The sequence below is a fragment of the Eublepharis macularius genome, chromosome 1 (assembly GCF_028583425.1).
Source record: "Eublepharis macularius isolate TG4126 chromosome 1, MPM_Emac_v1.0, whole genome shotgun sequence".
In the NCBI taxonomy this organism is placed as follows: Eukaryota; Metazoa; Chordata; class Lepidosauria; order Squamata; family Eublepharidae; genus Eublepharis; species Eublepharis macularius.
This window is the reverse complement of record NC_072790.1, coordinates 226,870,921-226,898,146: the sequence shown is the minus strand read 5'-3', so window position 1 is coordinate 226,898,146 and position 27,226 is coordinate 226,870,921. Positions and strand designations below refer to the sequence as shown.

At 44.6% G+C, this 27,226-nt stretch overlaps 2 protein-coding genes across 2 annotated transcripts; one reads left to right on the top strand and one right to left on the bottom strand.

Annotated features, from left to right (window-relative positions):
• Positions 1–59: 59 nt before the first annotated feature.
• On the bottom strand, positions 60–9,626 carry CTSW (cathepsin W). Its single transcript, XM_054990370.1, has 11 exons — positions 9,513–9,626; positions 8,854–8,914; positions 8,103–8,216; positions 6,972–7,114; positions 6,128–6,224; positions 5,025–5,105; positions 4,243–4,362; positions 2,938–3,002; positions 2,682–2,772; positions 993–1,069; positions 60–338 (listed from the first exon to the last, which is right to left on the bottom strand). Exons 1-11 carry the CDS (start codon positions 9,612–9,614, stop codon positions 228–230), a joined length of 1,062 nt encoding a protein of 353 aa, XP_054846345.1. The 5' UTR covers positions 9,615–9,626; the 3' UTR covers positions 60–227.
• Positions 8,194–25,771, top strand: LOC129336958 (growth/differentiation factor 15-like). The gene is made up of 5 exons (XM_054990393.1): positions 8,194–8,453; positions 20,553–20,716; positions 22,114–22,188; positions 24,220–24,386; positions 25,407–25,771. The coding sequence occupies exons 1-5, from the start codon at positions 8,407–8,409 to the stop codon at positions 25,518–25,520; spliced, it is 567 nt and encodes a 188-aa protein (XP_054846368.1). The 5' UTR covers positions 8,194–8,406; the 3' UTR covers positions 25,521–25,771.
• Positions 25,772–27,226: the final 1,455 nt, after the last annotated feature.

The following is a 27,226-nucleotide window of genomic DNA, read 5'->3' as shown; positions in this document are numbered from 1 at the left end:
GAATGGGGTTCCAAAGGATGGCCGTGTGTGTTTGTTGCCGTAAAAAAATGCAGAATCTCTGACATCTCAGTACTAATTTTATCATAAACAGATTTGTGATATTGCATACGGTGAGGCAAGAAAATGAGAGCATGGGGCATTTGTTTTCAGTAACATGTATGCTGTATCTCTAGTCTGTGGAGCTGGAGGGGTTCCTTCAGTCACCCTTTTCATATTCAGTTCTGCCATCACGGAGGGCACAAGGCAGGCAAGCGAGTCTCAGCATTCCTTACAATTGCAGTCACTGGATATTTGGCAATGCCACAAGTGTTGGTTCCCCGGTGCAGTCGAAAATATCCCTAGGTGGGAAGAGAAACCATGGATTAAAAGTGCTGGGGTGGGGGCATCTGGTTTGAGAGTGAATTTCAGGCCAAGTCCCCATATCTTACAAATTTCTGCTGTGCCACCCACCCCCTTCTTTTCAAACTTGCATAGAAGTTACACCTTCTGGTTTGAAAAACTCATTTATTTCCTCCCCCTTCCTTCAAGTTTGGAAGAAGGGAGTGATTCCCCTGTAGCTTCACCAGTCCTTCACAAGCTCAGGGAATGAGCCCATCCTCCTCCTCCAGCAGGCTGGTGGGAGGGCCTTTCCTCCCACCCCAACTCACTCGTGTGAGCAAATCGTATATAGACCATGTTAATAATAACAACAACATTCGATTTATGTACCGCCCTTCAGGATGACTTAACATCCACTCAGAGCTGTTTACAAAGTATGCCATTATTATCCCCACAACAAAACACCCTGTGAGGTGGGTGGGGCTGAGAGAGCTAGAAGCTGTGACTGACCCAAGGTCACCCAGCTGGCTTCAAGCGGAGGATCAAATCCAGTTCTCCAGATTAGAGTCCTGTGCTCTTAACCACTACACCAAACTGTTGCTGAATGCCCTCCCAGCTCTCTAGTCTTTCTCCATGTGCTCCTCTGATGAATAACCGGTTGGAGGTCAGCGTACCTCTTCTCCCCAGTTCTTTCCCCATGAGTTCTGGATGATCCAGTACGGTCCGGACCAGGAGCCCCGCCTTGATTTGACTGTACAGAAGGGTAAAGAATAGTTTATTTTACTAGTCCAGACAAGGTGGTCATCTAGTCCTCCTGTTGCTGCTTGTCCCCAGCATCTGAGGGAGACTGCTTCTGAACTGTGACAATCCCTTTCACTATCTTGGACCAATCTTCTGTTAATTTCATCGAATCCTCCCTGCCCTCAAAGCTAATGGATATTGTCACATCCCACGGCAAAACATTCTGTAACATATCTAGAAGCCCACAGCCATAGAAATCAATGGTTTAATTGAAGTTAATGGGTTTTTAGAGCATTTTCAACCTGTCTTTCTCTGGAACTGGACTCAAGATGGATTACAATAATAAAAGTAGCTACCCATCTGTTTCTGACCCCACAATTCAAAGTGCTGGCTCTTCCCTTTACGGCCCTAAAGAGCTTGGAGCAAGGGCACCTGAAGGACTGTTTCTTCCCATACCTCCCAGCCCATCAATTAAGATCTGCCTCTAAAGCTCTGCTCTGTACTCCCACCATCAGAAGTGAGCCAGGTGGTGACTAAACAGGGCATTTTCCATGGTGGCACTTCAGCTTTCAAACACTGCCCCCCCCCCCCGGAGGCCCACTTGGTGCTTATTTTACTGTCTCCTGGGCTCCAGACCAAAACATATCTTTTTACTCAGGATTTTATTGTGGGTTTTATCTTGCTAGCCTTTAAAATGCTCTCCTTCTGGTCTGAAATTTAATTTTATGCTTGTTTTGTTGTTGTTGTTGTTGATAAATTATCTCATTATAAGCAGGATCCTGATGAGGTGGCACAGAAATGTCTTAAATAAATAAGCAATAGGTATCCATAAGAACTAACAACCAGATCTAGCTCTCATCAAATGATTTGGTGGCAGTGTCTAAAGCCCTTCTGAATAACTCTGCCATGCATACATTTCTGAAATCTCAGCAGAGTAGAAACGTCAGGAAAGCTATTCTGTAGAACAGGAGCCCGGGGGGCGGGAGGGGGAGAGCTGTCAATTTAGCAGTGGCTAGAATATTAATCCTAACTGGCAGACAGTAGAAGAGCACAACTGTCATATGGGTTGTTACAAAGAGAAGCAGCCCTGACCGTTCCTAGTTGCCGTAGACTGCAGAACTCAGTCCCCTGCATGGTTTGCATGGCTGGTCACATTTTCCAAAGTTCATTTAAAATGTATTATTTAAGATGAGTTAAATTCAGTTTCTACTGATGGCTTTGTTTTCCTTTTCTAATGTGCCCCCCCCCCTTTGAGGAGAGGATATTTACGTCTGTATGCATGTATTTTAGTAAGCCACTTTGCTGGTAGGGAAAGAGGTAGTTTTTCTGAAAAGGAGCAAGGCAAAATAGGAGCTGCCTTGCTGGCTCAGAGTAAGGTCAATCTGCTTCCAGGAAATTCACACACACACACACAGTATGGAGGCATCAGTCTCCCCCATATTATCCCTCCTCTAATGCTATTCAGAGGAACGGTGCTACTGAACACAAGCCTGGAGAGGATACTGGCCACCCACTTCCCCTCACGCGTGGCTCCTGTCCCTCTGTGCCCGCTTCAGTGCCAAAAGCACTGCCCTCGGCCTTAGGCCTATTTGTCTGCCCTGCCCCGTTAACGAAAGCCTCACCTTCACCATAACCCACAATGAGCACAACATGATCCACGTTTTCAGGGCTGCATGCCTGAGAAGGTCTCCGGATAATCCCCTTTCGGTAGTGCTGGCAGAGAGAGAACAATAACTAAAGCAAGTGCTGATCCGAAAGGGAACAGGAGGAGTTCTGGCGCGAGGAGCAGTTTACTTTCCTGGAGGTGACATGAGCCAAGGAAAGTGGGAAGGAGAGGATGGGGGAGTGAGTTTCTGCGTATCTCCACCAGACACCTACCTGAAACGCTTTTACATTGAGGAGAGCAGTTACAGGACCACGGGAAGCAACAACATGGGCTATGTCTGGGGAGTGGCAAGGGAAAAGACATCTAGGTTAGCATGCGCGTACACAGAAGGGAGGCCAGGCCTTAATTGTGAGCCTTGTTCCTGCCCCAGAATGTGATCTCCACACCCATGTCAAGTTCCACTCTTGGCACATGTGAAATTATAATTAATACCACTGAATATGTGCCGAATGGCTTTCTCCCATTTCCAAGTCACCTCAACTATCCTGTGTGTGGTGGCCAGGGCATTGTTAGAAGACAGGGGAAATCAGTGTGGACTGACTAAAGGTTAAAGTGCCAGAAGTTAGCTTTTGGGGTACAGAATTCTTCTGCAGGTGTACACATTCCAGTGGAAAATTAGAGAGAGGATGCCATCTTCTCAGCCTGGTAATTGGCCCAATAACATTCTCTGCTCCATTTCTTTAAGAACTGCCATTTTTTCTGGATGTGCAATATTCTTTGTCTTTAAAAAGGAAGTTCACAGTTACAACCCTTACAAAGAATTCTGTGTAACTCAGAAGCTAATCCCCAGCATTCAGAGCATTCTTTGGCCCAGTGCAACAATAGAAGATCGTCAGAGCGAGCAAGCTCCGGGCATCTTGTTCTAGGTCCTCCCCTTCTCCCTACTTTCTCCTTGCCCTGCTCAGGGGCTTTTAATTTCTTTCTTCCAGATACTCTCTGGATGTAGCCCTTTTGCTAGATGTAGTCTAGTCTTTTTTCCACCAGACTTCATTTAAGCTAGCACTCAAAACGGGTTCTTTTATTTGGCAATATCTACAACAGAGGAATGGTTAGTGAAGATGCTGGAACTAGCATTAGGAAAAAGGTCAATATCAACATTTATTGCTGAGTGAAAATCCCTTATAGGCTTTATATGAAACAGACAGAAAAGAATTGATGATTTGTGGTTTTGACAATTAAGAAAAATACTTAGATAAATAGAAAAAAGAAAGCTTTTCTTTGTAACCATAGATTAAGAGATAATATTATAATTGTACTTGTGTTTGTCTCAGAGAAAATAGGAAGCCTTTCATTTTTTCTTTATATTTCTTTTATTTATTTTCCCCTTCCTTTCTCCTTTTCCCCTCTTTTCTTTTTTCCCTTTTTTCTAGTCTTTCTGTGCTCTATTTATCTTATGTTAAGTTTTGTTATTTGTATATTTGTCTGTTTAAATAAAAACAAACCTTTAAAAACCCTAAGGTCCTTCCTTCTCAATCATCATTTATCAAATCATCCACACAATCACCATAAATCCTTACATTTCTCATCCTTGGGAAGGAATTCATAGTCTTGGATCCAGGCAACTGCTTTTCCTTGGTTCTTTCTGCACGACTGCTGTTTGCCCATGTAGGGATATTGTTTATCATTTGTCAGTCCACCTGGAATAAAGTGCATAGGCTAACAGGAAAACAGGTTTTTTCTGTCTAACCATCTCATTCATCAGAGCTTGTACCCACGATATGATAGACTCAAGCTCCCCAACTGTGCAACTTTTACAGCCAAGCCGGGATTTGAAGCCTGGTCTTCTTGGTCCAAGTCTCGACACTAATAATGAGGTTAACAAAGTTCAGTTTACACGCAAACTAGTTCACCTTGTGGGACTGATACATTGCTACCGCTAGGGCTGGGGTTCCCCTAACATAGGGCCTCTGGGATTTGAACCATAAGCCTCTTGTTCTCAAGGGCTGGGCTTGAAGCCCTTAGTCAAAGAAGGTGCGCAGGTGGCCTACAGGCACAGAAGCAAAAGAAAAAAGTGTGGCAGGCAGTAGGAAGTCTTGGGATCAGCTAGTCCTAGCCTCCTCTTCCCTGTTTAAGAGATGAGTTATCATCTGTCTGTCCCAAGGCCTGCTGCAGGCCACCAACAGAGAAAGGGCCTAGCAAGTGGGTGGCCAGATTTCAGAAGAGTACAAAAACCAGCCAGGTGTAAAAGGGCCCCTTTTCACAATCCTGTGATATTCGGGTTGAGGAAGAACTTCCTCCAGATCAGAATGGCCACGTGGTTGCCAGGGCAGCGTAGGAGAAAGTATGTTGGTATACATACTGCGATTGAGAACAGTCTGGAAGGCGTCCCATGGATAGCCCCCCTCACAGCCATGTGCACATCTCATGCAATCTACAACCTCTGAAACGAGAAGGCAACATCAACAAGTTTTTTTTTTAAAGTCTCACATTTGGCTGGGGAAATATAAGACTTGATAAGAGCAGTGTTCACCCCTGGTCCTTTTCTCACTTCCCCCTAATTTAAGACAGGTTGATCCAAGCTAGCTTAAAAAATGCGAGTCCCTTTCTAGATGGTTAGCAGTAACAACCCTCAATTGAAACTGAAAACTGACAAAACAGACTTCATACAGGATTGACGTTTTAACACATTTGAAATCCAGGTGGGTTTTCAATATATGAATTTTTCAGTTTTCAAACCTGTAAAAATTCACTTGGAATGGTTTTTTTTTTGTAAATCTCATTGTAAAAAAGGGTAATGATTTCAGAAATGAACGTGTCATTTCTTTACACTCTCTTAAAATGCTCAGATCCAGCAATTATTTGTCTCTGGTAATGTTGCGTAATCAGTTCCTTACTTCCCATAGATAGGAGGTAGGTTAATCTGCAAATATTTTTTTGCAGAACCACTCAATCAGGCAGAAAAATTGATACTATTCTATCTATATTCATTGTATATACATGTAAATACAGCAGAAGGCAGGGAGGTAGCCCTTCTCTAGCAGGAAAAATCCCTTGTTGAAATTAAGGCTCCAGAAACATTTTCCTTGCATCCCATCTTCCTAGAATTTGTCTAGCTAATTCAGTTTGGTTTTGTTACATACTACGGCAGTGAGTTACAAAGATTAATGATGCACAAAATCACAGGATAATTCCATAAATCAGAAGAGTTGGTGGAGACTCAACTCATCTAATGTGGAAAAGAGAGTAACTCTATTTACTCATAGCTTTGTGGTAGTGGCCAATGGCAAATTGCTAAGTGTAAGAGTCTGCATACGTTTAGAGGCACTCATCCTTCAAATTATGGAAGCTGGAGCTGTACCGTTTGGAAGCATATCCTACAGCCAATCACACAACAGCTCTAGTGCTCAGCTCTTGTCAGACCTGGCCCAAACTCATCAAGCTTTCATTTGATACTAGACATACCCTGCACGGAGAGGTTTCGTGGCAAACCAAAGTGGATGTTCCACAAGGCCTCAATGTTGGATACAGCAGCAAAAGCCCAGCATGACTTACAGTTACCCTGAGAGAAGGGGAAGAAAGAATTACAGCACTAAGAGGATGCAAAAAGAGCCACTCTTCAGGCAGGCCATTCCACAAGGTGGGAGCCACTACAGTTGTCAATCTTACTCCATTTGTTGGCCAGCATTGTACTGGCGTGGACCAAAAGTGGCAGGGAAACTTCTGTCAGGCTGCTATCAATAGCCCAGAAACAGGGACAGTTAGAAAAAATGGCAATTGTAGTTTGTTCAAAATCCGAATAGGTTTCTTTCAGGACAAAAAAACCACCTCTTCTGGAAATGGACAGGCTGCACAGCACAACTTGTTTCCAGCCGCCACTCTTCCCAGGGGCAATAGTTTGGAATTCTGGACTAGAATCCAAAAGACCTAGGTTTAAATCCTCACACGGCCAAGGAGCTTGCTGAGTTATCCTCGGCCAGCCCCACTGGAAAGTATCCTGATGGTTGTCCTCAGCATGCAAGATTCTTGGGCCTGCTCTGATTCTGCCATAGTTGCACCTATTCAACATTTTCCTTCTTACCCCATAAACTTGAAAAGGAAGATTTTTCAGAAAGGCCTGTATCTGGAGGCTGTCCCAAATGGCAGCTTGCAAGAGCTGTCCTTGAATCCCCACCCCAAGAGACAAGCACTCTGACATTAACACCATCACTGCATGAATAACTCTTCCTTTCTATTGTTCATTACACAGGGACACCCTGCTTTAGTCTGCATCAAATAACGATTTCCATCACACAACAAATCCCTGTACCTGATGTTTTACTGCTGTGATGGCTCCAAATTTTCTCCAGTCACAGGACACAGATTTTGCACCCTTGAGGAGTTTCACCGACTGCTTCAATGTGGGGGGGTGAGAAGGGTGCTGGATCCCAAACATCTTCTCAAACTCACTTTCTAGGGGAGAATAAAAAACGGTAAGCAGCTCTAGTTTCAACTAGAGGAAGGCAGGTTTACCTTAAACCTTGGGTAGAATTCTATGGACAATGGAGGTTGTGGAGACTTGCTCCTCTTCGGAAAAGTTTTAAAGAACAGCTGGAGAAAAGGCTGCACATGGGGGTGGGGAGAGATTTTAATGACTGCATGACAGGCAGAAATTCAACAGTTGCAATGTCCTCAAGTGCAGTAATGAGAAAAGGTCTACCTGTTGACTGTTTGCCTGCCTCATTACTATAGCAGCAAATCTGTGGATTCTCCTGATACAATGCTGCCAAGGGCACAGAGTTAATCCTCTAATTTTTAAAAAAAATCTGGCACCCTCTAAAGCTTCCCTACTTGTCTCTAGTCCTGGTCAGATCATGTTTCATGTCATGGAGCAGAATTTTTACCTCAGAATAGCCACGTATGTGTTAGGTGACGCAGCTGCAAGGGGCATTGAAATAGCTACATTGATAGGACTCGCTGCTAGGAGAATATCTAGCCACAAAGGACCACTGATATGGCAATTCTAGAAAAGGGACAGGTCCCAGTTTCTTCTCTCCAGTAAGAGGAAGATGCCCCACACCAGCATGACAGGAAAAGCCAAATGCCCCCTCCTCCTCCCATTAATCAATATAACTTTCCGTGGGGGTCATGCAGGAGAACTTCATAAGTCCTGGGACACAGCCATTAAGTCTGATCTCTCTCCTATCTGCCACCTTTGACTGACATCCAACATTTTCAACACCCAGCATCTATGTAAATCCATTGGGAGAGGTCGTCTGGAGATTTGGGCTGAGTCGCCAGCAACATGCAGATGGCACTCAGCTCTATCTTTTGCTTCCAGCAGATCCCAGGAAAGCTGTGGAAACTGGGAAAGATGGAAAGACAGCACAAAAAGTTTTAAATAAATAAAACATCCACAGCCAGAGACTGTGAGACCCTTTGAGGCTTGACCCCTCCTTACCTGTCAGGTCACTGAACAAAGTGACCCCATACTGGGCCGTCCCCAACTCTGAGGCTTGTAACACACAGCTGGCTTTCAGGTTTTGCACGAAGACTGTGAAGCGATAATCTCTCTCTGAGGTGTGAAATGGCAGATTCAGCAGACTTCCTCAAACTTGAACAAATTCATCACACATTTCAGACTTCTGCTAAATCTCAGATCCCACGATCTCAACCAACACTGCATATTGGCTCTTTTTGGAGGAAACATACATCATCCTGAGATATTTTTCAGATGACTTCTGGAGCTGCCCCTCCCTCAACAGATGCTCAACAAGGGAAAGTGGAACACAGAGGAGACCTGGAGTAAAAAGTAAGCTCTGTCCTAAACCTTGCTAAATTACTGTGGTCCAGTCCCTCAGCTTCAGATCCCTTATCTGGAAAATGGGCATGACTGTGACTGACCTCACAGCGTGCCTGTGAGGATTAGCTGTCAAGAACTGCCAAATTTGGGGAACAAGTGAATGTGATTGGGGAGGAGGCATGCTGGATGTGGGAGGCCAAGTTTGCTTGCTTTCTGGCATGTCTTCTGCAACGTTAACAGGTTCAGACACAGCAGAAATTAAACAGGCAGGCTTCCACCTTTCATTCGGAAACACAGTTTCTGGGTAAATTTCTGCCTGCCAGCCCTCCCCCCCCTTGGAAATTGGTCAGAAAAGACCACGTCTCCCCTCCCAGTCCCTGCAGATTGCAATGAAGGCTGGAGCCCTTACCTTCTTGGGTCCTGTAGGTTTTGTTGAACTGTGTCATAAAATCCTGGAAAATATGGGCTGTCTAGGACAGAGACAGAAATTTTTAAAAAGTTAAGCAGAGGGTTTAATTCCCCAAAGGAGCAGATTTCTCCCTCACCCATCAACTGTTATTTATTAAAAATATGTTTGTAATGTTTATTATTAATTGGCTACCCACCCCTATTCTGGCCTCAGTGCCTTATCTACGACCTCCTTGCAGGCTTGTTGACTTTCCTTCTTGTTCCTGCCTTTTTAACAGCTGCGCAAAAGAAACGCAGGAAAAGTTCCTTTTTCTCATATGGCTGTACACCGGGGCGGGGGGGGCGAGTTTTCTTGTTGAATTTCTCTAGATGGGTAGCTGTGTTGGTCTGCAGTAGAACAGCAGGTTTAGAGTCCAGTGGCATCTTAGAGACCAACAAGATTGTCAGGCTGTACTCCCTGGAAATCTTGTTGGTCTCTAAGATGCCACTGGACTCAAATCCTATTGTCCATAAAGCATCAGTGGAAGGCATAGAAGCCCCACCAGAAAAAGAACAGGTATTAAACTATCCTATTAGCACACCCCTCACCCTGTGCCTGCTTCTGCTCATGCCCACTGCATTCTTGGCACCTTCCATCCCACCCCATTCTTCACTCCTCACCAGGTTCAGGTCTAAGGGCAGGAAGGAATTGGCAGGATAGGGGGCAGAGTCCCATAACCCCCACAGCATCAGGCAAGCATGCAGAGTAGTGGCTGACCACATTGCAGGTGTAGCTGTTCCACTGTGAAACTGCCAGCCTGTAACTGCGTGCAAAAGTACTTATAGGGACTCAGGAGCAGAGGGTGAGTGAGGCATCCGGTGGGGAAACAGCTGAGGCAGGAAGAAGAGGAGGGCTGATATTTTGAGAATTATAGTCAAATTGTGTGTGTGCAGGCAGGGCTTAATTTGACTTTTGGTATCTATCAGAGTGCCCCTGAACACATGCAGAATGCCTTTCAGTATCACCATCACCTTGTGTTTAGAATTAAGGGACTTTTAGATTAAATAGTAAGCACGAATCTCTGCACGTTTCCCTTTCTTAAGAAATTGAGCCATGTCCATTAACTATATAACCAACACCTGCGATTTTTTAATCTTCCCTTCCAAGACTACCATTGCAAAATCCCCAGCCATGCACTGAATTCTCAACTATCTACATCCTTTCTCTCTCTGCCCCCCATACTTGGTTGCAGCCCCCAGGCCCATCCCACAATCAATAGCCCCTTGCCAATGTTCCTTTGTTCTGTAGTTGGCCTTGAGCAGTGTTTGGCTGGCTTGAAGCAGCACGTTGTTGGAAAAGACCCAAAGGACAATCCTGCCACTCAAAACCATCTTCTCTGTGTCTCCCACTTTTTGCAAATTGATATCTGCAAGTCTGAATGGGGAGAAAAAGAAAGGCTCTGTCTCTCTTCCCCCTCCCCTCTGCAATCTGGGATTAAACAAGCCAGAAATTGTACCAAAATCCACTTGGAAAATCACTACTACTACTACTACTACTACTACTTTGCATTTATAACTTTTCAGAATGTTCCATGTACATTATCTTGTAATCTGTACAACAACCGTGAAATGTAAGCTGCATAACCATCCTTATAATTGCAAGGGTGTGTGTGTATTCCTCCAGAGGATCTTTACTTTTATTTCTTGTTATTACAACAAATACTTTTTAAATCAATTTATGGATTATGCAGTTCTGTGTTGAATGTCTCTGAAAGCCCCCAACCTTTCAGGGGATTTCTCTGTGCCCATCAACTGTCTTTGCACCTCCTCCCCCAGCTGAGATCTGAAACGCGACCCCTTTGCACGTATGGAATGGGAACCGACCTTTCAAATCAGAGGATGTGGTTTCTAAGGCTGCCAACTGATTAGCGAACAAAACAGCCTCTCCTAGTTTCGCGCCTTGAAATAATAATTTGATCTGTAGAAAATCAGCGGAGATGTTTTTTTCACAACACAGAAATAAGAAACACAATCATTTTCTTATTCGTATGTGCACGTCAGCCAGCTGTTAAAGGTAGAGTAGCAGGAGCTGGTAAAAAAACAAGCATCCCCAATGGCTTGGAAGCTAGGGTTGCCAACTCCCTGCAGGAAAAAATGTTGTGCCCCTTTAATGGAATGCCATAAACACTTCAACTGCCTATTTCCACGTGTTAAGCCTCTATTCAATGGACAGGGCATTTTTCTCCAGGCCTGTTGGCAACTCTTTCTTGCTAGGTAGACTGGACAGATTCTGTTTATGTAGATAACCATAGTATATCCTTAGGCATACACACAAGATTATTTCAGGTGGGTAGTCATGTTAGTCAATAGCAACAGAACAAAATTCAAGTAGTGCCTTTTTGACATGTCCTAGACTAGCCTGATCTCATCAGCTCTCTGAAGCTAAGCAGAGTTAGCCCTGATTGGTGTTTGGATGGGAAACCACAAGGAAATCCAGGACTGTTAGTCAGAGGCAAGCAACGGCAAACCACCTCTGAACATCTCTTGCCTTGAAAACTGTATGGGATCACCATTGCCTGCAATTTGATGGCCCTTTTCACCACACTAGCTCCTTAAGGTCCAACAGTTTTTCAGGGTATAAAGTGAGTTTTGACTCCCAAAAGCTTATACCCTGGAAATTTTTGTTGGACTTTTAAGATGCTAGTCGAATTGAATTTTGTTCTGCAGATATGAGCCACTCTAAACACATTTCCTTTTAGAAGCTAAGTGTACAAGCCTGCCTTGTAGTGACACACACTTGCCACTGGATTCAGCACTGTGTGAGTTAAGATCAGTTGTCTAAAGTTGCTACTTGTCAGGATTTCCTTACCTGGGCCACTAATTCCCCGCCCCCCTGCTCCAGGTACAGCAAAACTAGCCTGGATATCTATTGTGAGAGGGGTTGTTTGTGCAGGCTCTTTTCTGGGATCTCTCAATCCAGACAATCTGTTAAGCACAAACAGGTCTCAACTAGTCTCCTGTACCTGGAGAAAACAGGTACAATTAGTGGCCTTGAGAACCCTGGAACTTTGGAAAGCATCCTGCCTGCCTGGACATTTTGTTTTTGCTTTATCTCTGAAAGTAAAAAACAAAACAAAAGAGTTCAACTTGTGTTATAATTACTTTTTAAATTAAACTGAAAATCTGAGAAGGGGTCTGAAATATCTTGGAAGGGGCCAGACTCCCCTTGCTCCCTCCCCAGGTGACTCCTTTCATCCAGTTACCAGCTTCCCTAACCCATCCGAACTCAGCTCTTTGATGCAAAGGCCTTGGAAGCAGGTGCAGGGTCATGTTTGCAAACTGTTAATCTACTCTGACCGGATTCTAGGCTTTCAGTTCCTTCACACATCCACACACACATACGTCCCTTCCACATGCACTCCTGGCAGCCAACCTGGGGAGCTATTTATAGCATAGACAACAGTTCTCTCTGTTCCACTGGAATGTCTGGCCTGAAGAAAGAACAATATAGAAAACAGAAAAAAGATGCTCCCTTCGCTGGCCTCTTCTCCAATCTCTACCCCTTCATTGTTGGCAAAAAGGAGACTGTTTTTACAAGGACAAGAGAGCTTCCTTTGCTGGAATAATGGCCCATCTAGTACTGCATCCTACTGTACTAGCCAGGCGCCTTTTGAAGCCTGCCATTAGGGCATGAAGGTACTAGCCCTGCCCAGTTGTCTATCTTCAGCATAGCATCTGGTACCCATGTAGGTAAAAGGTAAAGGTGCAAGCACTGAGTCATTACTGACCCATGGGGGGACGTCACATCATGACGTTTTCTTGACAGACTTTTTACGGGGTAGTTTGCCATTGCCTTCCCCAGTCATCTACACTTTACCCCCAGGGGACTGGGTACTCATTTTACCAACCTCAGAAGGATGGAAGGCTGAGTCAACCTTGAGGCAGCTACCTGAACCCGGCTTCCCCCAGGATGGAACTCAGATTGTGAGCAGAGTTTGGGCTGCAGTACTGCAGTTTACCACTCTGCGCCACAGACTGCCTCTTAATGTTAGTTCTATTTGGATATTTTGGCTAGTTGCTGCAGAGAGGTCTATCATTCACAAATGTTTGTAATCGTTTTTTTTTGAAAGGCACATACCCAGTGAGCATTGACTTCTTGATGGGGCCTCGTATACTAGCTGGGTTTAGTCCTAGAAAGTAACAATCTGGGTACAGAGTCCTACACTCTGGTTTGATTGAGATTAGATTACATGCCTTCTACATGCAGCTGGTCTGGAAGATCTCTTGGAAGCAGCAAGTGGATCAAAATTTGGTAGCTAGAGTGTCGACAGGCACATCCCACCATGCCCATATTTGGTATCTATTATAAGATCTTAATTGGTTTCCATTCTCCAGGGGACCATCTCTGTCATCTGAAGATGAATTGTAATTTCAAGAGATCTCCAGGCCCCACTTGGAGGTTGGCAATCCTATCTGAGCCCCTTGAGGAGAAAGGCAAGTTAAAATGCCACAAACGATCAATCAAATAGAACCCCTCTGTTGCATTACAACTGATCTCTAGGCAACAAAAAACAATCCCCCCGAAGAAAATGGCTGCCTTAGAAGGTGAACTCTATAGCATTATACCCAGCTGTAGTCCCTCCCCTCTAGGGTTGCCAGCTCTAAGTTGGGAAATTCCTGGAGATCTGGGGGGTGAAACCTGAAGAAACCTGGAGAAAGTGGGGTTTGGGGAGGGAAAGGACCTTGGCATGGCATAATTCCATAGAGTGTACCCCCCAAAGTAGCCATTTTCTCCAGGTGAACTGATCTCTGTGGCCTGGAGACTAGTTGTAATTCCGGGAGATCGCCAGTCACTACCTGGAAGCTGGCAACCCTACTCCCCTCCCAAAACCCTGCCCTCCCCAGGCTCCACCTGACAAATCTCTAGGGTTTCCCAACCTACTAGTAATACACTTTTATCTTTGTTTTTCTGCATTTTATATTTAACTGAATAGTATTTTATAGCATTATCACTTTGGGTAGTTTTCTTCTCTGCTCGTATTGAGCCAAATGCTTGTTGAATGAAGTGAGGCTAGAGCTACTTAGTGGGTACCATATTTACTAATTTTTTACAATTTATCACTAGCCTTTCTTCCAGAGAACTCAAGGATTATGTCCATGGGTTGGGGTGGGGTTTGCCAATTGGTCTCCCATTCAGGTAGTGGCTAGACCCAGATTTGTTTTGCTTCAGCAAGATGGTTGAGGCACACACCTTCGGACTGGGCCCAGAATTCCATGCATTTCAACATCAGGCATTGTGTGATTCTGAAATCCCTCCAGGCCCAGTTCAAGGTGCTGGTTTTGGCTGTAAAGCCCTGTAGAGTTTGGGGCCAACATACCTGAAGTATCACCGACTCCCTTATGAACCTGTAACCACGCCACACCAGGAGCATGCCCACTACATGCCCAGGTTGCCTGCTGCTGGTGGGTGATCACTGGGTGGTTTGCCAACACCCACCGATCAGCAGCAATCAGCAGGCAATGGGGCAAACCCCTGGGAGATTGCCCACCACCAATGGGCAAATGAGAACCCTACCAGTCAGCTTTGGAAGCCTCGCATCCAGGGCTGTCACCATCTGAGGCTAGGCAGATGGCAGCAACTGGAGAAATAGTCTTGGTCGTGATGAAGTCAAAACTTTGGTACTCCCTCCCTAGGGAGATTTGTTTCTCTCTGTATATATCACTGTCTTCTGTCAGTGGGTGAACACTTTGTTTTATTTAGCATCTCCCTTACTAACTTATTAAGCCCTCCTCCCAGTTTGTGTATTTTACTGAGTTGTGTGAAAATATATATATAAAATTTGCAGCATCTGAACTGGGTGGAAAAACAGCATAGAAATGTTTTGAATAAATAAATAACCGAGAACAAAGCTTCTTGAAAGATGTGGAAGATGCAGCCACAAACTGTTTCAGACTGTTAAATCTTTCCACACAGCAAACCGCAAGACAGCTTTGTAACTACAGCTGATGGAAAAAGAGCATTGGAAATGAACACACAATGCATACACCCTGGTTCCCATATCTGTTGAAAGGATGGGACTAGAGGGAGCGAAGTTTGGGGGCTGTGGCTACACTCGGGGACGATTGTGCCAGGCGAGTCATAGGACATATTTTCATATGATGTTTTGTTGCGGGGGCAGAGGAAATCTTTGGGGACCCATAGTGGCTCTCCAGAGCCCTGTTGGTTCACAGCAGAAGTCCCTAACCTTATTGAACTTATGGGCATTTTTATGATATATGAGAACAGGTCATGGGTACCACAGCAAAATGGCCAACTTTGGAGGCTGGACAACAAAATATTAACAGCTTCCAGGACAAGCATCCTCCTGTGATAGAGGCAACTGTTTCTAAACGGATGCTCCCTACAGACACAAAGGTGGTACCACCTAGGTTCTTCTGAAGCACCTCTTCCTACACTGAAGTGCAGGAAAGCCAGGATTGGCTCTTTGCTTTGGCAACAAGCTATGGGGAAGAATTAAGTGGCCACCTGGAAATACATTGATAGGAGCCATGATGATCATGGGCTCCATGTTGGGGATCACTGGTTCACACTAACCCTTTTGTATAATCCTGTGCCTACAAACCTAGGTGAATTGGCCCCCTTAACTCACTGGAAAGGTCCTGGAGGGCTCAGGGTTGCCAGTTATAGGTTGGGAAATTCCTGGAGATTTGGGGGTGGAGCCTGGGGAAGGGAGGGACCTCAGCATGGTATAATGCCATAGAGTTCACCCTGCAAAGTAGCCATTTTCTCCAGGGGAACTGATCTCTGTAGGCTAGAGATCAGGTGTGATTCCAAAAGCTCTCTAAGCCCCACCTGGAAGTTTGTAACCTTAGGTGTGTTCATGACACCAGGATCAAGAACATTCAGGCTGCCCCTTAAGGCTTCTTGGCTTGTACCTGGTCAGCAGTGGTGATGTGGTGGGCATAGGCTTGCCCCAGGTTTAGTCCCTCCAAATCTGACTTGAGCAGCCCCTGTGGAGTGGCACAGTCAACTCCATTACAGCCACTCAACCCAGCTTCCTGCTGAGTTATTTTATCATCCAGCCCTGCATGGAGGGAATCTGCAGCATAACCAGCCCAAGAAATGTCAAACTTCTAGCAATTAAAATAAATGGAAATTATCCTTTTTGGAAGGCCATGCTGATTAGGTCTTAACTTGAAGTCACAAATTCTGAAGTCCCATCCATTTCTATGAGGAACAACAGGTACATGAAAATTCTGCTTTTTCTGTGCAAACTGAACAGCAACAGCAGCAAAAAAAACAACCAACAAAAAATCCCACAAGCAAGTTGTCTAAAACAGGTCATAGCCCAGCTTCCATTGAGACTGGACTCCAGGGTTTTTCTGGTAAAAGCATTTTCTGGGCCTTCAGGCATTCTGGAGTTCCGAAAGCTTCCTTGACAGGATATCACGGCACTATCTTCCTGGGGGGAATTGGAATATTTGTTATGCCTGTAGGCTGTTGTAGGCCTTCCAAATATTGGGTATGGTGTGTGCATGTCTATGCAACATTTGGACATCTCAGACCATTATGTTACAATATTTGTATGCTTTGAGAATGTTTTATAGTGCTTAATATATTTCTGAAAAGAAAATAATATTTTGGTTTTCTTCTAATTGCCTTGAGGGCTTATGAAACTTTTTCACCTTGAGTTCCCTTCCCACCTGCTTTTTTTTAAAGACCCCATTTACTGCTCTCTTCTCTGAGAGGCCTTTGTGCGGGAGGGGTTCTCACAAGGTAAGGTTAAATATTTTAAACCCATCTAGTGTAAAATCTGCAGTTTCCTCATCAAAAAAGGCCCCAAAAGAATTTAATTAATTAATTTAATTTATTAAATTTCTAACTCAACTCTCCCCACAAACAGGTTCAGGGTGACTAAACAGCATTATTAAACCACAACAATATTAATCCATCTAATGGCGAGGACTTCTGTTGGCACAGTATTTTCATAATTTCAAGCCGCACAGAATTCAGTGAGCCCAATTCTCCCCTTTTTTTCTAGCTTGGCATCGGGCATCTCTTTCATGCTGTTGGTGTCAGGGTTCATGCATAAAAGCTACATCCACCTCTGATCTGGAAGCTCCACTCCCAACTCCTGGCATAGGCTGTGGTTATTCGGTGCTGATGATTTAAAAATGCGCTCTGCTCATGCCCAGAGGCTCTCTCTCACCTTTACTCACTTGTTCCAAAATGTAAAACAGTTCCTTCCGAAGATGCATATTTTTGGATTGAGTTTGAGTTAAACTTCTGAGTTAAGCCAGTGGATGTAGTGACGGCCTTGAGAACTTAAAAGGAGATTAGACGGATTCATGGAGGGGAGGTCTGTCAATGCCTGCTGACTAAAGTGAGCCCCCATATTCAGAGGCAGTAAACCTATGAATACCAGTGCTAGGAGGCAACAACAGGGGAAGACCTTGGTCCCTATGCCCGGTTTATCAGCCCTCCAGGGCACCTGGTTCACCCATGTATGAAGTGATATGCTGGTTTGATCTCGCAGGAACCTTCTTACATTCACCTTGCTTTTATGATTTTTTAAAAGGGGTGGAATTGATGGGGTGGAGTGTCTGGCCACTCCCGAAAGGGCAGAAAGCTGGCATCAGATACTCCTTTCCCAGTTCCCTGCCAGGAAGACACAAGCCTGCCTGTGAAGAATGCCAAGGTCACCGCAGTGCTGGAGGAGAGGCAGATAAAAGTGGGTTCCCACAGTCTGTCCACTCACATCTTTATCCAGTCCCCCCCAGCTTCACCCACCCAGCTGCAAAACCCACACCCCTTCGCCTTAGCCCAGATACATTCTGCTTGGCTATGTTGCTCCTGCTTTTTCTGAGTTGGTTGCTGGCAGGGCTGCCACCCTGGGGTGCCTGTGCCCCTCGGGAGACAAACTTTGGTGATGATCAACCACTGGAATCTGCTGTGGTTACCCTCAATGACAGGTAAGCAGCTGCACAGATATCTGGGTTCCCTCCTGGGCAGTTGCGGTTTGTGGATTGGGGTGGCCAGCCATAAATAAGGAAACAGTGACTTTTTAAAAGGGACCTGCCTTTAATAGTAGCACGGAAGAATGGGTTTCTGCAATGCACATGGAAAGAAAAGTTGCTGCCTTTTTTGAAATTCCTCCAAAGGGCCCGTCTTCTTTTGCATTTGGTCTCCCTATTGAAAGGTGGAAATACCAAGGAACAGACAACAAAACGGGTTGATCAAGTAAAGTTCAGGTCAAAAAGTATATTGTAGGGCTGTAAAGGGGGCAAAAGAAGGTCAGTCCAAATGAGCAAGGGTTCAATTAGCTTCCCTAGGAGAAAAGGCTAAAGCATTTGGGGCTTTTTCATTTAAGAAAAAAAGGATTACTAAAGAGGCACGTGAAAGGGATTTGCACAGTTATGTATGGGGTGGAAGGAACTATCCCTCTTTCATCAGTCTTCACCCTATGAAACTGATGAGCAGCAGATTCAGGATAAATCAAGGTACGTTCTTCATCACACATTGCAAAATTCACTTGTAGAATTTCAAGCCAGAAGTGGTGATGCCGGTCACTAGACGTCACTGAAAAAAGGTTATGTAAACTCACAGGGTCGGCCTACAGCTATGATGATTTTCCACTTGATTCAGGAAAAATTTGGGATAGTTTTTCCAGTCTTTGGGTTCAAGATAGAAATGAATATACTCATTCATGAAGGGCGATTTGCATTTTCCCCTTGCAACACCTCCTTTGTGTCCTTTTAGAACTAGTACAAGGTACCCCTGCCCCAAGATTTCCAGCTGACACACATACATGGTTTCTAAATAGCATAAGAGATTTTCGACGAAAAACGACAAGAAATTGAGTGGTGGGGAAGCCGCTTCCCAATAGACTTCTCTCAAATGACAATGAAGATTTATTCCCTTTCCAGTCCTGGCATCTCAGTGAGGAGTTCAGACCTCCATGGGTTCGGGAAGGGCTTTATTCCCCCACCATCCTCCAAGGCACTGGGGATGACTCTAATGGGTGGTACAGAGCTACGTTTGGATGAAGAGTTCCCTTGCTGTTGGCTTATAGGAACCACTTTCCCCGCTGATGCTCAGGGTCTATCCACTGTAATTCAGTTCGTAAATCTAATGACCCTGTGAGCAATTTTTCTTTCCTTATTACAAACGAACACGTGAAGTTGTCTGATACTAGTCAGACCCTTAGCCTATCAAGATCAGTAGTAATGATTAGCAGCAGGTTCCCAGAATCTTTTCATATCATCTGCTAATTTGATCCCTTCTGTCGACATTGCAGACTTTCCACAAGAGAGCAGATGCTCTATCACTACAGACTATTCCCTCTCTTTTGTAAGCGCCTTTTCAGTAAGACCGCCAGCTGATCGGAAAAGATTATTTGGCCTGCTTCTGTATCTTAGCACAGCTAGTTTGGTCTGCAAGTGAATGGTTTCCAGGCTCTGGAAATAAAAACATCCATCGCCTGCTCATCAATATGCTTTTAAAGGTACAGGAACAGGATCTAGCCAAAAAGTCGGCCTTCCTTCCTTCCGTCCTTCCAGCTTGTGGCCTACAATGTAAGTTGCTCCGTGTAGGACTGCTGGGGGTGACTGATCTTTCCATTTCTTTGATTTTCTCTGCATATCAGAAATGGTGTCTGAATGACTCCTTAATGCATTACTGATCCTTAACTATGATCGTTTTAAGGGAGTTGAAAAGGGTTGTTGTGCTTTTCATTGCCTGATGTTAAGGGTAAGATGCATAAGAAAATCGCTAGGAGGTCAAGACTCCTGTGTACTTTTCATATTTGTTTAGAAGAGGGAATATTTGGGGGCTCCTTTTTCACCATTAACAGCAGTGCAGATTCCCCTGACACATTTTACCTATTGAATTGCTACCTGTTAAAGAGGTCTGGAGACTAGTAAAGGTAAACCACATCTCAAAAGAGAATCTGAATTGTTTCGGTAGGGTTAAACATATTTCTCTAGAAAAGAGGGTGGACCACATTTTACATACGAGGCCTGTCCTCTGTGGAGGACAGAAAACTTCTTTTTGCTAAGATACGGTTGTCAATGGTGCTGAAGTGTGAATTATTTTTTTTATATTTTTCTTTTTTGAGCAGGGAAATGTTTAATCTGTGGAAGATGTGCAGCACTTTGTGGAGAAACAAACAGTGTCTTGTTTGGAGAGGGAATGGAGGCAGATAAACTTATTGAGAGCATAATTATTATTATTATTATTAAAAAATAGCCCAGCTGCAAGTAGAATGGCCAACTTTTCAGCCTTCCAGCTGCTCCTGTGCCTACAACAGCAACTCTGTGAGCTGGTATTAGCCGGTGATATGACTGTGCAAAAGTTTGTTCACTAACTCCTCCACAGCCAGCTGCTGTTTAAGGTTCAGGAGTATGTTGATGGGCTGGCAGCCTAGGAGAAAAGGAGGTGATGTGTCTTGTGTTTTAACAGATGTGCTCAAGGAGGGAGTTTGGGAGGTGCAGCTTCTGCTGCAGAGGTGAGGAAAGTTGCATGGCTGAAATGCCTCCTTCAAGCCAACTTCCAAAGGCACAGGAGTCCAGCTGTCCTCTTTTGCCTCTGGCTACTCTGTAGTCCTCTAAACCCAAACAGAGCCGTCGCTGTGATCATAATGGTAACAAAGGGAAGTTGTCAAACAGTCCAGCTTTTGGCACCTACAGCATATCTTTGCTTTGTTCTCTCTCCCCTGACAGCTGCTGGGCAGAAGTTCTCTGGCGAACAGCTTCTGTGATGCTTCGGCACCTTAGGTTGGACCGGCCTCCTAGGATTGCAGCCAACGTGGCAGACCGAGCTCGTGAAGCCTGGGCAAAGGTGGCGCAGGAGCTCCCGGCCCTGTCCAGTCAGGGGCAGCACCACAGTGAGTTCCTCTGAGCCCCACATGACCTGTTTCTTCAGCTTCACAACAGGATTTTAATTCAAGCCCTTGAACTAGCCTTCAGTGCCAAGGCCTGGTTCCAGACCGTGCAAACTGCTGAGAATACCCCTCAGCATGTGCAGTGTGTGTTCTGCCACACCGTGAGCCATTGCCTGGTCCATAGCAGCTTTGGAATGAGATTCTAGATTGCTTTTTAGAAATTAACCAATGCCTCACCAGGTATTGCCGAGATAAAGGTTGCTCTCCCCCTCCCTCCAACCCTTCTCTTCCACCTTTAAAACAGCCTTTTAACAAAAAGTTGATGCTTTTCAGGGAAGGCTGGAAAACCTTCACTTTCTAAGTTTCTTGTAGCCATCTTAGATTGATTGGCATGCAAAGGTCAATTTGGTTGGCTTTGACCCCAAGAAACCTGGGTTCAAATCCTGCATGTACTAAGGACAAAAAAAAAATCCTGTCTTTTTTAAACAGAAGTTTAGTACATAGAAATGGGCAATTGAAGTTTTTCGTGGCATGGAAGTAAAACACATTCCATTAAGTCTCTTTTAAAGGGACAGGACGTTTCCCCCCTGCCAAACCTGCTGAAACCCTAACTAAAGATTATTGTGTGGATTTTGACTTCACTTTCAGTCTCAGCTCTCCCATCTTTAAAGCGGGACCAGAATTACAAGTTTGCTGTTGAGACCGATAGTCATGCTTGGCTGTTAAAATCAAATCAATATACCTCCATCATCCCAACTAGCTTATTGTTTCTGTTGCCACCTATTTCTGCTCGAGGGTTACTAACCTCTAGGTAGGGCCTGGAAGTCTCCCAGAATTACAGCTAATCTCCAGACCACAGAGAGCAGTTCCCCTGGAGTGGACTCTATTGTATTATACCCCCCTGAGGGGGGTATAATCTCCAGGAATTTCCTAACCCAGAGTGGGCAACCCTACAACTCAGATCCACCCACCCACCCCGCCCCGACATTCAGTTTCTCTTCCTGCCCTGAGACTCTGAAGTATTTCCCCTTGTCATATAACCTTCAAGTTCCTGCACTTTGGTTTTAAACATTAAGCGAATGACCTCCTTGAATAATCTGTGACATCACAGCAGCACAGCCAATGCCTTTTATCAGTCAGGGAAGAAATTCACAGAAAGGTGATCAGCAGTGTTTAGCCAGCTACGTAATACCTAGTAAAACAAACAGGGCTATTAGAAGGTTTTCGTTTCTTCTGTCCTTCACTCTGTGCCCTGCTTAATCCAGGATCCTATTAAATAAATCAGATCTGGCAGTAACAACTTTTCCCATCATAATGCTGTGCTGCAGAGAGAATCGGCAACTGCTGAGATTCTCTCTCCTGATTAACCAATCACCAAGTATTCTTTCTTCCCTAAACAGATATCTCCTCCAATCAAATGCTGCTGTTACGAAGAGGGAGCTGCGTTCAGATCTCATATCATGTCACACTAGATGGTAAATGTTCTAGTTCTCCTTGGATAAAAAATGTCTTTCTTTTTCTCCCCAGCCAGTGCAGTGCCTTGTGATGCTGTCAGACACGGTAAAGAACAAACCAGCCTGCTATTAGTTTAGAAGGCTGCCCAAAACGTAGGGTGGTGATAGTTATATGTGTACTGTGGGTCTCCTGCAGTAACTACATTTTATACTAAAACTTGTTGATTGACTCAAGTGATTATAAACAATGTAAAACAGAATAGTTCTGGGAGGGTATTTTTTTATAAAAGTAATGATTCAGGAAGGTGCTTTGATAAAGGGAACAGAACTGTAGCCTATGCCCCTGCATATGTTATGCATTATCTGTCCGTTGTATGTATTATCCTACCCTTACTGCATTGCTTTCTACTTTTGTAATTCCATTTTTGCATTGTTTGTGACATACCATGTTGAACTCTTTTTGCTTTGTTTCAAAGCGCATCCTATTTCACTGCTTATTAGATGCACACCATCCTACTGATTGCATTGACTTACCCTGTGTAATCCACCCTGAGTGTCAGTGAGAAAGGTGGACTACAAAGTAAATAAAAATAAGGTTGTGCTATCAAACCCCTGTGTCAGGAAACCTGGTCCCTATCAGGATTCCCCAAGGTTTATTGCTGTACTCAAATTTGCAACATGGAACTTGCCTAGGAGACCTGGCCACATGTTATGCACAAATGCATGTGCTGTTTTTGTTTCTTTCCTAAAGGAAAGCTATTTTGGGGAGGGAGGAATTTAAAGAAATGGCAGGTGGCAGGAAATGTTAATTCTTACCCTGTCCATCATTTTTCATTCCAGTTCAAATCCTGTGTCATCACTATCATCATCACTCCCCACGGCTTTCCCCCCTGCATTTTTAATTCCATTGATGGAAGCAGCTTGGAGGGGCAATTTGGACTGAAAAAAACTCCAATGGGAGGAGGAAGAACTAAGCATCTTTCCTCTGCCATCTGCTCTAAATTCACCCCTCCCCAACATCACGCTAGGAAATACTTCAGGCGCAGGAGCAGAGGTTGATGACAATGCAGACAACCATGTGTTTCAAAGAGACACCTGTGATTGTGATTTGTCTGTGATTCTAGAATGCTTCCACACTAAATGCATTTGTTTAAGGCATTATTCGCGTACACCCCATGAAACTATAGAGAAATAACAGGGTACCTAATGCAATTCCAATGAATAACAGTTCCTTTTCAAAGAACATATCCCATGCCATCCATTTATTTTCTCCTTTCCTCTTTTCCCTTGGAGTAGCTTGCTCATGCAAATGGCATAACAACCAGGTAAGCCAAGGAACGCACAAAGCTGAAACTGCAAGAGTATTCAGCAGTCCAGAGGACTTGGAGTTCCCTTAGTTGTTGAGTTGAAATCTGTGAATGACTTCTTGCACCCTTTTCTCAAGGGAAGGACTTTTAATTCTGGAATAAGTGTCCCTTGTGAATATTATTATTGTGCAATAGAAAGGGGAAGAGTGAATAGTGCTAAGTAGAAACAAATATTCTACCAAATGTTTCCCTGAAATTCTGATAGCCAAGGCAAAAGCTCTTACACTCAAACAGTCCTAGAACACAGAAAGGAAAGAATTGCCCATACTCAGAAGAGTTTATCCTGTGTGAATAGCTGTTCTGAACATGCCTCTGGATTGGAAGGAGGCAGAGCTAGATTAGTGATTGTTGCAGAGATTCAACAAGCAACCTCCTTTGGAATTCTATTGTGTCTCTATTCCAATCACATCTGATGCAGAGGCATCTAATCAAAGACTGGTGCGAAGGCAGCCATGCTAGAGCACTTGATCATATAGAGATTCAACGGGCTGCCTCCTTATAGGTGTCACATTAGCAATTTAGTGTATTTTAATGGCACTCTTGCAATTCCCACGTGAGAATTACCATTCTAGCCATTTTATGTGAAAGGCAACTACTGATTTTAGCTGTGACTTGTGAAAACAACCTTCTACCCATACCCTCCTCTCTGTTTATGTCTTTCTCCCTATGTTCACCACTGCCCTAGATCTTGGCTGGCAAACTTGGGTGCTTCACCCCAATTCCTTCATCATCACCATATGCCTGGGTTGCCAATGCCACAGAAAGGAAGAGCGATCGCCAACCCCTATTTGGATTCAAGAATGTGGACTCCTTGAACAACCAAGCCATCTGCCGCCAGTGGACTCAAAGCAGGTACAGGCGGTGGTTCTCCAATAACCCACGCATGCCACTGAAGCAGGATGCTCTTACATGTTTGAGGGGACAGGAGGAGGCCAAAAGTGCCTGGGGCACGATTTTCAGGATAGGACTACAAACTTCTTTTGCTGTTCTAATGCAATCTGACACAGAACCATGAAGGCAGGTGACGTCATTTAGAGGATGGCACAGAATTGTTTTCCATGGCCCCAGAAGGTCAGACCAGAACCGACGGTTTGAAATTAAATCAAAAGGGCTTTCAGCTAAACATTAGGAAGAACTTCCTGACAGTTAGAGCGGTCCCTCACTGGAAGAGGCTTCCTCGGGAGGTGGTGGGCTCTCCTTCTTTGGAGGTTTTTAAGCAGAGGCTAGATGGCCATCTGACAGCAATGCTGATTCTGTGAACTTGGGCAGATCATGAGGGGGAGGGCAAGTTACATCAGTGCTGTGGCCCTTCTTACATGCCCAGGGTAATGCTGTTTGCCACCTTGGGGTCAGGTAGCAATTTGGGTAGAGATCCTGGAGGTATTTTGCCATCTTCTGGGCATGGAGCAGGGGGCCCCTGGGGCAGTTGGGGCGGTAGTTGTGAATTTCCTGCATTGTGCAGGGGGTTGGACTAGATGACCCTAGAGATCCCTTCCAACCCTATGATTCTATGATTCCATACCCCCTGGACATATACAGTTGCCAGCCAGGGCCACTGCAAGCCCCCAAGCTATTGGAAAGGCTGCTTATTCCGCTTGCTCCATGTGTGTCTGGCCAAGTGTGACCCTCCACTCTTTTTCCCGTTTGTTTGCTGGCACACCAGCAACAACTTGGGTAGATGTACTTTTTTTGGCACTCAGGTCAAAAGGGTTGCCTACCCTGGAGTTAGGTGTTTGTCCTACTAAAATACTTACAGCCTGCTCCTGAACAACCATTATCTGAACTATTGTTACTATTCGCTTGAGAGCACAGTGCAGAAATTGTCCGTCTCTTTGCCCTTCATCTCAATCACAATCTTTTGCTTCTCTCCAGGGGCGCTGCTGCCGGCCACGCCGGACCCCTCTCCCCTTCACGTTCCTCCAAGAAGACGGTACATTGGTTGTACAGGCGCCACGCTTGAATAGCGACTGCCACTGCCAACCCTGAAGACTGCTCAGCTTGACATAGAAAAAACCACACATTGAGGATGACGGGGATCTGCTACCATCACAGATTTTCTCCTGTAAGGAATGCCCCCAAACTGGTGTTTTCTAACGCAGGAGAGGAGCAGTGGGAAAACCTGTTTCTACCCAACTCTGCAACACGAAACGGAGCGCATGAGTCCTCTGCTGCAGCAGAATGGCCTTTTAAAAAGCCCATCTGCCCTGCACATTTAAATCGGTTTGAAACTAATTTAGCAGTCCAAAAAACCCTAGGAATTGCAACATTTTTTTTAATTTTTGAGATCTTTAGCCCTGTTGCTGAACTTTGTTCAAAATGAGGTAACTTTTGAGTAGGAATAATTCCTTTAATACTGTTGCTTTTTTAAAAAATCCCTGCTCATATCTCTAACAGCAAGAAAACAGGCTTATCTCCTTACCCAAGAAAGTTTCACCACCTGGTTTCTGTTGATCAAGCAGTTATTAAAGGCACAGGAGCAGGCCAGGCTTTTTCCCTGGTCAGTTGGCAACCCTATTCTATAATCTTGGCACACATCAGATAAAAGCATCACTCATGCCAGTCCAGTATATAGTGAACTGGTTTATATATGCAGTGTAGACCTCTCCACCATGTCAATTCCTCCAGTTCTTTTCCCCCACTTGGGGTGGGAGGAGGTTGCCAAAGGACACTTTTAAAAAAATGTTATCACTTATGAAGAAACGTCTCCAGACTTACAATAAAAACACACCAACTATTTTAATACAACTCGGAGCCTCTGTAAAAGTTTGTCCTCTTTCTGTTCCGGAAGAGCCAGGAACACGTTTTTAGACAGGGGGAAATTTCCCCACCCATGAGGATGGGGTGGGGAGAAGAAAGATTAGTTTTGATCTCAGCGCTACAGGATGATCAGTGAGGCAAGCAGCCCCTTATCCCTGGATCATACAATACCTAGGGCTTCTGAACACGTACAAAAGTGTTTTTCTCCAACTATGATCCAGCCACAGCTCTTTTAAGACTGCACTCCTACGCATACTCAAATGGGAAAAATCTCTACTGAACAAAGCAGGACTCGCTTCTGAGTAAACATGTGTCACGTCACTTTTGCAAATGTTTAAAACTTTGTTAAAACAATGGGTCCTAAAGGTGCTTAACTTTGGCTGGATTGTGACCTAATGGTGTTGCTGGATCAAACCCCAAAGTCCACCTGTACTATCATTCTCTTCTCAACAATGGCTGGTCGTATGCATCTGGGAAAGCAGGGCACAAGGGCAACAGCCCTTCACTACTGTTTGTCCCCGGCATCAGTACGCAAGGGTATACTGCCTTTGAATATGGTGGTTCTATTTAACTCTCACGACTAATAGAGGTGGATCAGTCGATCAGTAGCTTTGAAGTACATAAATCATCTATTAAAAAAATTAATCATCCTGGCTAGTGGACACCTCTCCATCTTGTAGCAGTGAGTTTTATAAATCCATTGCATAAAGATTTACTTCTGTTCATTAGTCCTGAACAGGTAGCAAATCAACTTCACAAAGTGATCCCAAACCCCCTTATTAGATGAGGCAGTAAAGATTTATTTTTCTACAACATTTAAATAAGCCTTTAATGTCTCTCTCCCCTGCCCCCAACCCCTTCAAGAAGTCCAGCCAGCTTAGGATTTACAGGGCAAAGCTGCAAGGCCGGCATCTGTTGTTTAGAAATTAAGCAGG

Bases quoted from the DNA above. Each gene is read 5' to 3' on its own strand.
- CTSW (XM_054990370.1), bottom strand. From the start codon at position 9,614: ATGTGGTCAGCCACTACTCTGCATGCTTGCCTGATGCTGTGGGGGTTA. The intron at 8,915-9,512 runs GTGAGGAGTGAA...TCTCTGTCCTAG, and splicing joins TGCCCTTAGACCTGAACCTG to ACAGCCCATATTTTCCAGGA. The intron at 7,115-8,102 runs GTAAGGAGGGGT...ATTCTCCCCTAG, and splicing joins TTTGTTCAGTGACCTGACAG to AAAGTGAGTTTGAGAAGATG.
- LOC129336958 (XM_054990393.1), top strand. From the start codon at position 8,407: ATGCTCAACAAGGGAAAGTGGAACACAGAGGAGACCTGGAGTAAAAA. The intron at 20,717-22,113 runs GTGAGTTCCTCT...TTCCCTAAACAG, and splicing joins CAGTCAGGGGCAGCACCACA to ATATCTCCTCCAATCAAATG. The intron at 22,189-24,219 runs GTAAATGTTCTA...CCACTGCCCTAG, and splicing joins ATATCATGTCACACTAGATG to ATCTTGGCTGGCAAACTTGG.